The sequence below is a fragment of the Epinephelus lanceolatus genome, chromosome 5 (assembly GCF_041903045.1).
Source record: "Epinephelus lanceolatus isolate andai-2023 chromosome 5, ASM4190304v1, whole genome shotgun sequence".
NCBI lineage: Eukaryota > Metazoa > Chordata > Actinopteri > Perciformes > Serranidae > Epinephelus > Epinephelus lanceolatus.
Genome location: NC_135738.1, coordinates 34,881,235 through 34,896,887, shown reverse-complemented (window position 1 = coordinate 34,896,887; position 15,653 = coordinate 34,881,235). Strand labels below are relative to the sequence as shown.

The 15,653-nt window shown below is 41.4% G+C and overlaps 2 protein-coding genes and 1 pseudogene across 2 annotated transcripts; 2 read left to right on the top strand and 1 right to left on the bottom strand.

Moving 5' to 3' along the window:
* Nucleotides 1-529: 529 nt before the first annotated feature.
* On the top strand, nucleotides 530-1,117 carry LOC117251054 (histone H3, embryonic-like; annotated as a pseudogene).
* A 3,999-nt stretch (nucleotides 1,118-5,116) lies between these two features.
* On the top strand, nucleotides 5,117-6,020 carry LOC117254996 (histone H2B 1/2). Its single transcript, XM_033623528.2, has one exon. It carries the CDS (start codon nucleotides 5,133-5,135, stop codon nucleotides 5,505-5,507), a length of 375 nt encoding a protein of 124 aa, XP_033479419.2. The 5' UTR covers nucleotides 5,117-5,132; the 3' UTR covers nucleotides 5,508-6,020.
* A 1,683-nt stretch (nucleotides 6,021-7,703) lies between these two features.
* Nucleotides 7,704-8,859, bottom strand: LOC117251045 (histone H2B 1/2-like). Its single transcript, XM_033617016.2, has one exon. It carries the CDS (start codon nucleotides 8,832-8,834, stop codon nucleotides 8,460-8,462), a length of 375 nt encoding a protein of 124 aa, XP_033472907.2. The 5' UTR covers nucleotides 8,835-8,859; the 3' UTR covers nucleotides 7,704-8,459.
* Nucleotides 8,860-15,653: the final 6,794 nt, after the last annotated feature.

Genomic DNA, 15,653 nt, shown 5'->3' with positions numbered 1-15,653 from the left:
ATTGCCGACAAATCTCAACCAAGCCCAGTATTGTCCATGTTTGGAGACAAATGGAGGTGTCTTGCCAAGAGGAGTCATGCTGACTCACTGCCCAGCCGGGTGTGAGGCACACAGAGAGGAAGAGACCGCTATCCACCGTTTTTTCCGTGGCCGCTCAGTTTTCAGATGCTCTCTGAAGTCGGGACAAAGAGAAGTGTTCCCTCAGCAGCTGGAACCCTACTCTATATATCCACGGAGCACGGGACGGTTCCTGCCAGACCAACCAGAAAAGAGGTGTCAGCAGAGCAGCAGAGGGCGGCCCAGCCTGAATTTTGGCGGACCTTTTGAAAGGATTTCCAGCCAATAAGCAGCGGAGTCTCGGGCAGTGGGTCGCTCCTTCAGGCGGTGCTGACCTCCGTAGGAGCCCCTCACCAATCAGGAGCTGGAGGTCTGAAGCAGCGTCGCCATCTCACAGCCGCTCTCAGAGTTTAAGAGCAGCGCATCACCTCGTTTCACGGCATCATTCTCCTTCACAGAGAAAGAAGAAGTCATGGCAAGAACCAAGCAGACCGCTCGTAAATCCACCGGAGGCAAAGCCCTGAGGAAGCAGCTGGCCACCAAGGCTGCCCATAAGGGCTCCCCAGCCACTGCCGGCGTGAAGAAGCCTCAGTGTTACAGGCCCGGTACCGTGGCTCTGTGAGAGATCCGTCGCTACCAGAAATCCACGAAGCTGCTCATCCGCAAGCTGCCCTTCCAGCACCTGGTCAGAGCTCCGCTGTCATGGCTCTGCAGGAGTCCAGTGAGGCTTACCTGGTGGGCCTGTTTGAGGACACCAACCTGTGCGCCATCCACGCCAAGAGAGTCACCATCATGCCCAAAGATATCCAGCTGGCCCATCGCATCCGCGGAGAGAGAGCTTAAACTCTGCTGCTGCTCCACAAACCATAACGGCTCTTTTAAGAGCCACCTCACTCCCCACTCAAGAGCTCGCTCCTCTACTCGCAACACACGGTTCACTATTAAATCTAACAGATTTTTTTTTTTTTTTTTTGTCAAATTAAAGTGGTTTCCTACAGCCTCAACTATATGTACACTCCAATGCCCCTTTAAATTAAAACAAAAAGGAAAGAAAAATACATTTTTATAACACCAATGTTTATTATCTCATCTTCTCTCCTCTCCCAGTTATTATGTCAGATGCCTCAGACTGATCTTGTGAGCCTTCGGAGGCCTCTAACCTAAGGTTGGAAATCACTGAACTCAGCTATAATATTTCAGAAGCAGGAGACTTTCCCTAGTGATGGTGAAATCGAAGCTTGATGAAGCAGTGAACCACTTTGACACAACTGCAAAGCATTTCATACAGTCAGAAGAGCGACATCTGCTGGCCGTGTTTCAGAACTGCATCTAAGTGGAAGACCTGAAAAAGCCTCAGACTGCCTGTCAGATACTGCTTTGTACTTAACTATTTAACAAATGTTTTAAAAACAGTGTATATCTACACTGAACAAAAACATAAACCGAACACTTCTGTTTTTGCTCCCATTTTTCATGAGCTGAACTCAAAGATCTAAAACATTTCTGTCTAAATCTGTGTTAGTGAGCACTTCTCCTTTGCTGAGATAATCCATCCCACCTCACAGGTGTGGCATATCAACATGCTGATTAGACAGCATGATTATTGCACAGGTGTGCCTGAGGCTGGCCATGTTTATATTTTTGTTCAGTGTATATAGCGTGAGGGAGCAGTGGAAAGTAATGTGCTGGTGCTATTTTGTATAATACACAAGTGTTATGTGATTTAGAAGTTAATGCTAGTGCTTCATTGTGGTAATATAGATGGGGTGCACTGGTAAACCAGGGAGAAAAAAAAAAGCATTTCTACAGTGTGTTGTTTCAGTCTGCTGTTTTTGTGGCTGACAACCTCTCCAGCTTTGGAGAAGACCCGCTCACATGGCACAGATGTTGCTGGCATGGGGAGATACTTTTTGGCCATCTTGAAGAGGTTCGGGTATATTCTTCTTTCGCGTGATGCCCAGTAAGTAAGTGGGCCTTCTCCTCTGGAGAAGTAAGGCTCAGACACATATCTTTGAACCTCCACTGTAGCATCTGCTGTTGCACTTTGAGATTGTTGTGTTTTACCTAAACAAAAAGAAAAGGGAAATTAGCCATCTTTCATAAAAAGAAAAAATATGCAAACAGTAATAACAGGCCATAATACAAACCAACTCTGCTGTCCTAAAGATCCCACAAGTTGTCCTTTGCTGAAGGCCCATGTTCTTCCTTGGCAGCTGACCGATGGAGTTGATAACATTTTATACATGTTACTAGAAAGGTATGGAAAACACCATAATAATAATAATAATAATAATAATAATAATAATAATAATAATAATAATAATAATAATAATAATAATAATAATAATAAATGGTACACTACCTGTGATGTTGACAGCATTTCTCTCTCAGCCCTCACAGCCCCAGCGCATTCTGCAGTCAATTTTGACATGGCCTCTTGTGCATGTGTTTCACTGCCAAAAGGTAATGTTTTAAATCATGGGTCCAAGATGGTGGCTAAGGCCAGAATGCTAACATTTTCAATTTTGCATCATGTGACCAGCACATACTGCAGTTGTTTTAAAAGATGTTTGGTGTTTAATGGCTGATGCCTTTACAGCCAGTTTGTGCTGTACCATTCTAATAAGTGGAATAACTTTTGAGGCAGAAACATGCTTTTCAACTGACATCTCTGTGGAGGCCAGATGGAAGGGTGCAAGAATATCTAAACGATCTTACAGTGATCGCCAGTGATTGAATCTGTGCAGGCCTGGCTCATCCAAAACGAGCCTATTTTCACCTGCCCTGCTTTATATGACAACAAAGCATGAGCTGCAGCCTGGCCCTCCAACATCACAGTTCCAGTTACTCTTCACATGTGTCATACTCCACAGCTGCCATGGGGTTAAACAGTGTGTCCCAGCCTTCTTTGAATAGCCTTGGGTTCTGTTCAGCTCGGCAAGATGGCATAGTGATGTAGTCTTTGAGGTTGACTGGTGGACGCCTTTGTTGCTGCACTCTACTGCTTCAGGATGGTGTTAGTTTTAGCCTGGCTCCTGAATGGTCGGTCTGTGTCATTGCTCCAGCCTTCTGGTGAGAGTGAGCCATGGGCAGACCAGGGGCCTGCATAGTGGCTTGGTTAAAGTTGTTCCCATCATCAAAGACTTAATTTATAACTCTGGCTGGAAGGATCATTTAGTTGAGGAGAAGCAGCTGAGCTGACTTAACTGATATGAGTGAGGATGGAGAAGCAGTCAGCAGACTGAGAGGCCGTTTACATGTACACGGTGATTTTGATAAACGGAGACATCTTCCTTCATTTGGGCCCTTCGTTTACACGCAAACGGAGATTTCTCCTCTGAAAACGAGTCTTTCTAAAAACTCCAGCCAGAGTGGAGATTTTGGAAAACTCCGGTTGCGCGTTTGCATGTAAACTGAGGTAAACGGAGATAAACGGAGTTATAGGCAGCCCACGTCACAGTATGCGCCGGAACTTGCGCCTGTGTACAAAGTGCGAACTATGTTGCTATGGTGACAATGGATACATGGAAGGCTTGAGCTTCTCGTTACACTGCCACCTACAGGTTTGGCATGCTCTTGTGTATATATACACGGGTAAGTGTAAACAAAGATCTTTTTGAAAACGGAGACGGTGAAATGTCCGTTCATGAAAATAGCTGGCAACGTGTAAACGGCGTCCGAATTTAAAGCAATTATTTCCTTCAGACAGGGTAGTTGGATGTTGAGGGGTTTTGACTTTCAGCACACAATGAATGAACTCAGTCAGCATACTCGATGCACCTGTGTCAGATGCTCAGTTAGCACACCTGTGGCTGCTTCCAGGGAGTGTGCTCCTCTCTGCTCCTCAATCCAGCTGTCATGTGACCTCCTCTTCAACAACTCTGGTTGTGAAGGAGTGAGACAGGTTTGCAGTCTTGTAGATTTAGGCAAGAAAAAGCTGATTTTAAACTCCACACTGATTTTCACATCCTGTGTTTTCAGCCACATTGTGTCACAGAGGTTTTCAGACAAGATTTTGTCTTTGACCTTTTGTGTTATCTGGACACACTCTACATTAGATACACGTTTACATGCTTCCAAGCTCCTTTTGAATATTCAGCAATTGTTTAGTAAAATCTTCTGTGACTAAGCCATTTCAATTTCCATAAAGATGTTTAAATGTTGATAGAAAATCACAAAGTTTATATTATTATTATTTTTTTAATGTAAGGAACCAAATCTAAGGTTCTGATCCTCTTTGATAATGAACATATGTGTTTATATATGGGCCAGGGGTTATGTTGGGTCTCAGTGAAATAAAACCATAAATAAAATCACTATTTAAGGCCTGCAGGTGTTAAGTGAGCATTTGGCAAATAAAACTTTTTGCACAAAAACAGCTCAGATGCAGGTGACCTAGTGTAAAGGGATTCTTTAATATTCCCTCCACTTAAGTTTTAAGATGCTCAAAATCACCCTCCAACAGCTCAGCAAAAGACATCACTGAATTCTTGAATGGGCCTAGAGACCAGAGTTTGTGTATGACAATGTTTGCTAACATGGCATCAGTATTTGATTGAGGAAGGGTCATAATTTCCTGGGTGTGTGTTTCCTCAGCTCTCTTTAGCCTTAGGAAGGGCATCGTCACACCTTGATGGTTGGTGTTGAAAAGCACGAAGCTGCTCTAATTTTTAATCAGGAGTCAGTACTCACACCCTGCACAATAGGTGACCTGAATTACCCTCCAATCAACTCTGGGGAGCTGTGATATTCGGCCAGAATGAACAGAGAAATGGTTTGGTATGATTAACACTGTGTCAGTGAACATAGTGGAAAATATCAGTGAATGTACTGAAATCGTAACATAGTATTATATTATATCAAACCCAACAGTAACTGTTTTTTTCTCTTTTTAAATAACTGTATTTTCTTTCGTCTTCCTCCCCCCAACCACCCGCTGTATTGCTCCCAAGCCTCAGAAGCTGACCAATCCTGTGCGAGCAACAGCACAGTGGTATTTGCATCAGGTGCATACAAATACACCTTTCTGCAGTAATAAGCTTTATACGTTTGACAAGAAGCATACCGTCCTGATCATGCCTGAAACCACCGTGAAAGCGCCCAAGAAGGGCTCAAAGAAAGCCGTGTCTAAGAGTGTCAGCAAAAGCGGCAAGAAGAGGAAGAGGACCAGGAGGGAGAGCTACGCCATCTACGTGTACAAGGTGCTGAAGCAGGTCCACCCCGACACCGGCATCTCGTCCAAGGCTATGGGCATCATGAACTCGTTTGTGAGCGACATCTTTGAGCGCATCGCCGGTGAGGCCTCCCGTCTGGCTCACTACAACAAGCGTTCCACCATCACTTCCAGGGAGATCCAGACCGCCGTCCGCCTGCTGCTGCCCGGTGAGCTGGCCAAGCACGCCGTGTCTGAGGGCACCAAGGCCGTCACCAAGTACACCAGCTCCAAGTAAATCTTCCTTCGGCTTCCTATATCAACCCAACGGCTCTTTTAAGAGCCACCAACTTTATCTGAAGATTTTTCCAGAACGTTTACTCTATATTATTCGGTCGATCTGTCTGAACATTTGAGATTAAATCAATATTCAAACAATACAAGTAAGTACTTGTTCTATTTCACTGGAAAATTTCTTAAGTACTCAATTCTATATTGTTACAGGGAGAGAAATCCGAAGCTTAATTAAATCAACATTAAACACCCATCCTTTCAGGGTTTTGTTGAATCATCTAATGGAGTTAAGCCCTCATTATCCACCTCTCCCAAATCACACACGACACGATCTGTTTTCCTCTTGATTATACTTTAATTTACCAACAGTTAACATCTGTTTCTGGAGAATTCGAGTTTGTTAAAATAACTAGTTTTGTACATTTGTACATCAGAAACTGTTGGTGATTGTCAGGTATGTGAGATACAGACGACTTTGTTAAATTTAAGTGTTAATAAAGTCCAATCTCAAAATGTTTGGTTGGTTGTTTTTACTCCAATGTGAAATATCCCAAAGATTTTAGAGCGATGTGGAATCTCACCTCTTTGAAAACTAATTCAGTTTACTCCTTTGACCTCAGGGATATTATTTGTTATTATGATGATCCAGATTAAAGTATTCTTCAATATCTAATTAATGTTGTTATTAAAAATGCTAAACTTTTTATTCATTTAAGCGGAGATGATCAAAGTCATCTCCTGAATTTTTACCTTTTCTCATAGAATTCAAGGCTCCTCTTACATCACCCAGTTTGTTAGGAAATAAACAGAATACCAAGCTTTTGAAAAGTTGTGCAATTTTTCCTCCAAATCCTCTGAGTGGATACACTTTTCTCTGTGAGCTTGAATCCTCTTTTTGTTTCTTTTGTTGTTGTTATATACAATACTGTTATTCATGCATTGTGAATACACTCATGTCATACATATTTGGTTTTATATTTTTGACAGGTGCTGTTATTAACTACCTGATGTTTTGTAGCCTACACGTTGTTTTTCTCATAAAAAAAGAGACCGAAAAAGACATTTTAATTAAAAAAAAAAAGGCGGTTTATAGATGAGTAATTCACAGTAGAATAGTAATTTCCCGCCTCTACTGTGAAAGTGAAGGGTTCATCGGTGTCCTAGTTTCTGTTGTTGGATATGAGGACGACTGTGACCGCCTTGGATGTGGTCTATGCTCTGGAGAGGCAGGGCTGCACTCTGTACTGGCGTGCTTGGTGTAGGTGACGGCATCACGGATCACATTCTCCAGGAACACCTTCAACACACCGCGGGTCTCCTCGTAGATCAGACCGGAGATACGCTTCACTCCACCACGGCGAGCCAGACGGCGGATGGCGGGTTTGGTGATTCCCTGGATGTTATCACGGAGAACTTTACGGTGACGCTTAGCGCCTCCTTTACCGAGTCCTTTTCCTCCCTTGCCGCGACCACTCATTTTTTCAGAGTCTAGGTTTTTCCGATGTAAAACTGGAGGTTAGACAGACAGACAGACAGACAGAAGATCTTGGCACTTGTAGGGACCGTTCAGGACAGCCGTCCTCTTCAGTCCCGGTTGCTCCATGGGAGTGGGGAGGGGGGGGGGGGAGTAAAGGGTTAATTAATCACCATGACACCATCACAATCTGTTCACTCTGCTCACCATGCAATATAAAAATAATTGTCATCTTTTTTTTTCTTTTTTTTTTTCCTTTTAGAGGAAAAGAGACCGTTAACGTGGGTAAATAAATCCTTGCTGCGGACGTAGTTGAGCTCTGCTGGGCGGAGACATTTGTTCTAACAATAGAAACTAGGACACTGATGAACCCTTCACCTTCACAGTAGAGGCGGGAAATTACTATTCTATTGTGAATTACTCATCTATAAACCACCTTTTTTTGAACATATACAAAACATCAGGTAGTTAATAACAGCACATGTCAAATTATATGTTAAAAAAGTAAAAGTTTAACAGTGTTGCATAAGTATATTGAACATGTATAAATAACAGTAAGTCAAGACAATTGCAAGAACAATTGCACAATTTTCCAAAAGCTTTGTTTTTTAGGAAACAAAAAGAATCCTGAGTGACTTGAGAAGAACCTTGGATTCTATGAGAACAGGCAAAAATTCACTAACATTCATTGAATTAAATTATTATTAAAAAAATCATTTAATATATAAAAACTAATTTGATGTTCAGGAGCCATTTTATCTGGATTTTCATAATAATAAATATCCCCAAGGTTAGGGTTAAAATGTTTAAGATGCAATATGGTGACAGCCGAGTTCTCCAGTTTCTTCTTTATTTTACACCTCAGAAAAAAAAACTTGTCTCTTTTGGGCAGTTTCATGTTTTCTTTGAAAAAAATAAAATCAGTGAATATTCTTATTACACTTTATATCTGTTAGCTTAATTCCATCAAACATCAGTAAAGGCCATGTTATATTAATCTCATATCTTAGATGGTTTTTCATAAATTGAGTTAAAACATTGAGAAAAGCATGAGTCAAATTAATTCTCTGAAAGATACTGGAAAAACTGTATAGACAAACTGTTCATTGTTTCTCTTTGGAACCATTTATTAAAGGATACATTTGTTTCTGAAATAGTGAAATTTTAAGTGTATGTAATGTTAATGTTCACATGATAAATCACTACAATCTTTCAATACACCAAATGTAAATAGTTACATATGAAGAACATGAGCTGCTTACTGTAGTTTACTTCTGATTCTTCAGAAAGAGTAAATTTATCTGGATTACAGAAAAGATAGTGTTAGATTAAAATTCACATTTAGCATGTGTGTACAGTTGGCCATACATAGTAAATATATCATTAACGTAGCAACACTAAATACAAAGGGAACTGATCTTCAGATAAAGTAGGTGGCTCTTAAAAGAGCCGTTGGTTTAGTCTCAGAGTCAACAAGACTGTTTACTTGGAGCTGGTGTACTTGGTGACGGCCTTGGTGCCCTCAGACACGGCGTGCTTGGCCAGCTCACCGGGCAACAGCAGGCGGACGGCGGTCTGGATCTCCCTGGAAGTGATGGTGGAGCGCTTGTTGTAGTGAGCCAGACGGGAGGCCTCACCGGCGATGCGCTCAAAGATGTCGCTCACAAACGAGTTCATGATGCCCATAGCCTTGGACGAGATGCCGGTGTCGGGGTGGACCTGCTTCAGCACCTTGTACACGTAGATGGCGTAGCTCTCCCTCCTGGTCCTCCTCTTTTTCTTGCCGGTCTTGCTGACGCTCTTTGACACGGCTTTCTTTGAGCCCTTCTTGGGCGCTTTCACGGTGGTTTCAGGCATGACCTGTACACTGGATGTGGTTTACAAGAAACTGATGACGTCTCTTACTATAGAGCGGTGTCCTTTTATCCACTTGATGTGATGCAAATGCCACTGTGCTGTTGCTCGCACAGGATTGGTCAGCTTCTGTAGCAGTGGGTGGGGGCAAGAAATCCAGACATTTATAAAGTTCAAATTACACAAGAAGGAAATTGTTAGATCAAATCTGTTCAAAAGCTTCTCTTTCTGATCTGTACAGGATTTTAAATCCTCTCATCATCCACCTAAGCTGTTCGGACTCTAAAACAAAAACTAGAATAAACATATCTTCTCACATTTGATAGACTGAATATGTTACAGTAGTGACTGATTATTCTGATCACTTAGTAATGAAAGCCTCTGTCCTGTGTGCTTGTGTGGGGGTGATGATAAAAAAGAGGCTTTTGGAAACTTAATCTTAAATATCTAAATAAGGTTTAGGCACAAAAGCCACTTGGTTATGGTCAGGAAAGATCATGTTTTGACCTAAAATGCTCTCATTTGATGGAGCAAAAGCTGCAGGAAAAGGAGGGAAGGGTCAGTGAAATACACCCCGATTCAGGTTAGCCCAGCCCTAGGTTTGGTGGTTCAAATGCAGCTGGGAAACGCTGTGATGTGTCACTAAAACAATTAGGACTGCTGCCACAAACACTGGTGGGTATGATGCTACCTGTCGCCAAAAAGACAACTGGTGTCGGTTTGTTAGTTTGTTGTTTGACAGTGGTCCTTAGCTTGATAGACGTCTTGCTGAAGTGTCCTGCCATCCACCATCCTCTACCTCCAGATGACAACATCAGCTTATATATTATGTCACTTGTTATAAAAATATCTAAAAATTAATGACATCTCAAAATAATGAGAAGCTTTTTTGTAAATATGTTTTGGTATCTTAAGGCGCTGTATGTAAGAATGTGGCCAAAACGGTTACTGCACTCAAATTCAAAATACTGCCGCGAGTCGTGTCCGCCCCCCTCCCCTACAGATTCGAGGTTGCTGGACAGCGGCACGCTGGAGACTGATTTGTTTGCCCACGGGCGGCTGCCGTGGCAGGGCCGTGTCGCCGCGTCCGTGATCTTCGGTTTTCCAGCGGACCCTTCGAGCAAGTCCGGCTTCTCTGCTGTTAACGCTGCTACCGGGATACAGCTGCTAATGCTGTGTACCGGAACACTGCTAACGCTGCTTGCCGTGCTGCTGTAGCTCAGTCGTAACTGTAACTGATGCTGAGACTCTACTGACTGTGTGACTGGTAGACGGCGGTGGGTGGCGCAATAGGCCAAAACACAAATTCAAAACATAAACATGATTTGCGGACTGTAAAAATGTTTTTTAAATGCAAATATTCTGGCTATACTATTGTTGTCATTGAGATCAGTATGTTTGCTTTAGATTTCTTACATATAGCTCCTTTAATATCATATGCTGGTATTTATTTTATTTTTTTTAAATCTGAAACTTTTGTAAAATAATCACTTAATGTAATTTCTAAATATTTTGACATACTAGGTCAGGTATTCAACTAAAAGTTAAAGAGGTCCGGTTAGAGAAAGTTTCCTAAAGCAAAGGTCCGGAACATCATAATGTCTAACTTGCGATATGATTTCGTGTGATACATACTAAAGTAGCCTCGTAGTTGTATCAATGTCTGCACGTAATCAACTGTCTGACTGTCAAATCAAATAAAGAAAGTATGATTCAAATACATTTTGACATTATTTATTGTCACTTGACATTGAACTATACAGATATGCATTTAAAAAATAAAATGTAGAAAATAAATGAAGTAGTTTTAAAAAAAAAAATGCACCTTAAAATACAGTGCGTAATTTTAGAAAAAATAAAATTAAGTGTAGCAACAGCTTGAATTTTCCTTTTTTTTGTTAACTGTTTCACATCTTGTCTTAACAGTCTCAACCAATTTTACAATAAATGAATAACAATTGAACAGTTTTACAATTTCTCTTTCTTTCTCTCTTTCCCCACTCTCCCCACTTTTTGTTGTTCAGTGAGAGAACTGAGCTCAAGTTTGTCCTGCTAGGATTTTAAATCTGGGCTGGAATGGTGTCAGGGCCACTCTCATACACATGTGCAGGTGCTCATTAGTGAGCCTGGAACAATATTTAGTTTTTATAATGTTCATTATGGGGAAAGCTGCATCACAGCTGCTTTTGGTGCCAAACAAGGTCAAGACATACGGGGCTGCTTTCCTCAGACCTGTGAAAGCTTCTTCTGTTTCTCGCCCAGTCTCTCGCTCACTCACCCCTTCCTCTCCGTCTTCTCTCCCAGTCTCTCGCTCACTCATCTCTCCATCTTCTCTTCCTGTATCACTTTCTTTCTATTTCTATATTTCTATCTTTCTATTTTTCTGTCCTCTTTCTGCTAGTCACTCGCTTCTCACCTCTCTCATCTGTCTGTATGCAGAGTCGCAATGGTAATTGACTGGAATGCAGAGATTTGATTTGCTGGGTGGCATCACATGGGATGGCTTAACTCGCATGCAATGTTCTGCGCATTTCCAAATCAGCTAAACCGGTGCCATAAAGACTACAAAAGTTGCGCCGGTTAAAATTTAAACCTCACGTCGAAATTGATTGAATTGATCGATTGATTGAAAATTTAAAATCCCTCAATAATTTTCTCGTTATAGATCAGGGTCCATATATGACGGCTGGGTCCGGACTCGGACCACGGTCAGCCTGTTAGTGACCAAAGAATACTGTTAGGGATTCTGAAGTCATTTAATGTAATGTAGCCTAATTTAATGTAAAAATGATTTACATGTGAAGGGTTATTTTAAAGGTTGTTTCATAAATGCATATTATTGAATTTGTGCTCATTCAATGATAGTTAAATGAAGGATTAAATGACGTTGAAACAGGTTTTGTTTTTTTTTTTTTTTTTATGAAACGTCTTTATGTCCCTTGTAAACTGTGATACAAATGTGTACCAGAGGTTACGTTACATGAGAGTTTTTCGTTCTCTCTTGGCCGTTTGTATCACAATGAACCTGATGGCCAGGAAACCACAGAACGGCCACCTGGGGTCCGTTTCAGACAGGAGGTTCAACAAACTCTGAGCTTAACCCTGAACTCTGAGTTGAGTAACACTGAGATGGGAAACTCTGGGTTACGGGTTTTAGAACAGGTGATTTCAATCGGTTCAATCTACACAGAGTTTGTTCACTCTGAGTTAAGCACGTGCACCACGACTTTAAAAAGCCGTCATCAATGGAGCCCTGATACCACAATTCACCATGGCAACAAGCGACAAGAAAAGGTCTGTATTTTTTACTCCTCTGGAGTTGGATATCTTAATGCGCTCATACAGTGAATTTGAAGCTGTTTTCAGGGAGAAGAGTAACACGGCTGCAGCAGCGAAGGAACGGGAGTCAGCGTGAGAGAAAATTACTGCTCGAGTCAAGGCGTAAGTTTAAATTTATTTTATACATTTATGCAATCACACTAATATTAGGCTACAGATGCAAACAGATGGAATGGCGTTAAAGCTAAAATTTAGTTCACTTAGATGCAATCCCAACGGTGAAAAAGAACGTGAAAGCAGCTCAAGATGAAATATAAACACATCTTTCAAACAGGTAAGACTTCAGCATAATAATCGGGGTACCAACCCAGGCCACTTGGCCTCCACATTAGTGATAATGTGGGCTGCATCACATATGATCTTGACAGTGCAGAGAATGAAAGATGTTAGTTGCTAGTCTACATTTCTCATTTCTAATCAAATCAAATGGCTTTACACTTAAGACACATCACCTAAAAAGTAACTTGTTTTTAGACAATTTTCACTTGTTTCAAGCACATTTTCAATTGAAATAAGTAGAAATAACAAACTTGCTCCACTGACAGATTTTTCTAATTATTTTTCAAGTGAAAATGTGCTTGAAACAAGTGAAAATTGTCTAAAAACAAGTTACTTTTAGGTGTGATTTGTTTTGACTAGAAATGAGACATATTGACTAGAAATAAGACAAATATTCTTGGTATGATTTGGAGTTTTTGCAGTGTGATGCAGTCTGACTTTTTGAGACAGTCAGTCTACCTGCACATTAATGCTGTGAATGGACTTCCTATTCACATAGTCTGCTTTATTTTGTGAGGGAGCAATGATGGGAATGTGGGTTCCATCAGTGCACCCTATCACAACAGGCAGTGCTTAATTTGTAAAATTAGAAGTAGGGGAACACTTTGGGCCTCTGAGAGAGCAGTATTCCCTCACTCCCAAAAGTGGGGGAACACTTTTTTAAGCGGCACCCAAGCCGCCTCACTGCGCGACTCCGAATGGAATGGTTGTGACATCTAGTGTTGTCACGGTACCAAAATTGGGACCCACGGTACGATACCAGTGAAAGAGTCACGGTTCAATTCAATTCAATTCAGCTTTATTTAAAGTGTAAAATCACCATAAACATGGTCTCGAAACACTTTACAGTTCACATAGACAAAATACATTAGAAAAATACAATTTACAGATAAAAAAAAATACAATTTACAAATAAGCACAATTATTTACAAAGAAAAAAAAAACAATTAAAAAATACAATAAAAAAAAAGTGCTATCAAGTTGTGCCATATGCTTGGGAAAATAAATAGGTTTTTAGTCTTGATTTAAAGATGTCAACAGATTCAGCATCCCTTAGTGGTTGGGGGAGCCGGTTCCGGAGAAGTGGGGCACGGTGGGAAAATGCTCTACCACCTACTGATTTTTTGTGAACTTTGGGGACTGTGAGGTAGTTACCATTTTGTGAACGGAGAGCACGTGCTGGAACGTATGGAGTGATTAGTTCGGATAAGTATGGGGGTGCTAGGCCATGAAGAGATTTGTAGGTGAGTAAAAGCAGCTTGAAGTCTGATCTGGACTGGATCGGGAGCCAGTGGAGTGTGATTAAAGCTGGGGTTATGTGCCCATATTTCCTGGTTTTGGTAAGTATCCTGGCTGCTGCATTTTGAACAAGTTGTAATTTGTTTGTGCTGCGCTGCAGTAGGCCAGAGAGGAGGATATTGCAATAATCTAGTCTAGATGAAACAAAGGCGTGAACTAGGATTTCTGCATCTGAGGAATTTAGGAGGGGATGGATCTTTGAGATGTTGCGTAGATGGAAAAATGCTGTCTGAGTGATTTCCCTGATGTGAGCATCGAAGGACAGAGATGAATCAAAAGTCACACCAAGGTTTTTAACTGTTGATTTTGGGGTGACGACACAGTTATCAATGTTTAGACTAAGGTCAGTGAGGAGTGGTAGTTGGGTGCTCGGGCCTATGATTAGTAGTTTGGTTTTGTTGGCATTCAGTCGTAAAAAATTTTGTGACATCCAGTGAGTAACAGCAGCTAAGCAGGATTCAAGATTTGTAATTTGGGATTGATTGTCAGGTGTAAGTGGAATGTAAATTTGCGTGTCATCGGCATAACAATGATAGTTAATGCCAAATCTACAAAATATGTCACCAAGAGGCAGTAAGTATATACAAAAGAGTAAGGGACCCAAGACAGATCCCTGTGGTACGCCAAACTGCACTAAGGAGGATATGGATGTAGTGTTTTTATATGAGACACAGTGCTTTCTGTCACTCAGATATGATTGTAACCAGGAAAGTGCAGTACCATGGATGCCTACGTTATTGGACAGACGATCTAGCAGAATGTTGTGATCGACCGTATCAAAAGCTGCACTTAAATCTAGGAGAATGAGAAGTGAAGAAGAATTGGAGTCAGATGCAAGGAGAAGGTCATTGGTTATTTTGGTGAGGGCAGTCTCAGTGCTATGTAGTGGTTTGAAACCAGATTGAAAAGGATCGAGGAGGCTATTGCGTGAAAGGTGATCAGTGAGTTGACTGGAGACTATTTTTTCAAGGACCTTTGAGATGAAAGGGAGATTTGAGATTGGTCTGAAGTTGTTGAGAACGTCAGGATCAAGAGTAGGTTTTTTGAGTAGTGGTTTGATTACAGCTGATTTGAAAGAAGTGGGGACAATGCCAGATGAGAGGGACCTGTTAATAATGTTGAGTAGTGGGGTGCCAAGAATCGGAAGGAGTTCTTTAATTAGTTTTGCCGGGAGAGGGTCAAATAAACAGGTTGTAGGTTTAGATGAGAGCAGTAATTTAGAAAACACATCTAGAGAGATGGTCTGAAAGTGCGAGAGTGTCATAGTCTCATCTAAGATTCTTAAAACCGGGCTAGGGGATGGGTTTACACACTTATTAAGTAGATGGCTGCTAATTTCGTCTCTGATACAGGAGATTTTGACATTAAAGAAATCAAGAAAATCATCAGCTGTAAATGGAGAGTTGGTATCAAAAGAGGGTTGGCGAGTGAGGTTTGCAACAGTGTTGAACAGGAATTTTGGGTTATTTTTATTTGTGTTAATAAGAGTTGGCAGGTAAGAGGCTCTAGCAGCAGAGAGCATACGTTTGTAATCCTGAAGGCTGTCACTCCAAGCTAGTCGGAAAACCTCAAGCTTAGATAAGCGCCATTTACGTTCTAGCTTTCTGCATACGCGTTTTTGTGTGCGTGTGGTGTCAGTGAACCAGGGCAAGTGTTTTTTGGAGCGACGTGTTTTTGTGCGAAGGGGTGCAATGGAATCAAGTGTGGCACTTAAGATTGAATTAAAATCATTTGTGAGGTCATCAAGAGATACAGATTGCTCTGGCAGAGTAGCAAGAGAGTGCGGGAGCAGGCCAGCGAGTTTGGAAATGGTGGAGTCATCAATAAGGTGGCTGCTAAAAGTATCAGTATGATTTGACCGCCAGTGTGGCAGGTCGGCTCTAAATTTAATAAGGCAATGATCAG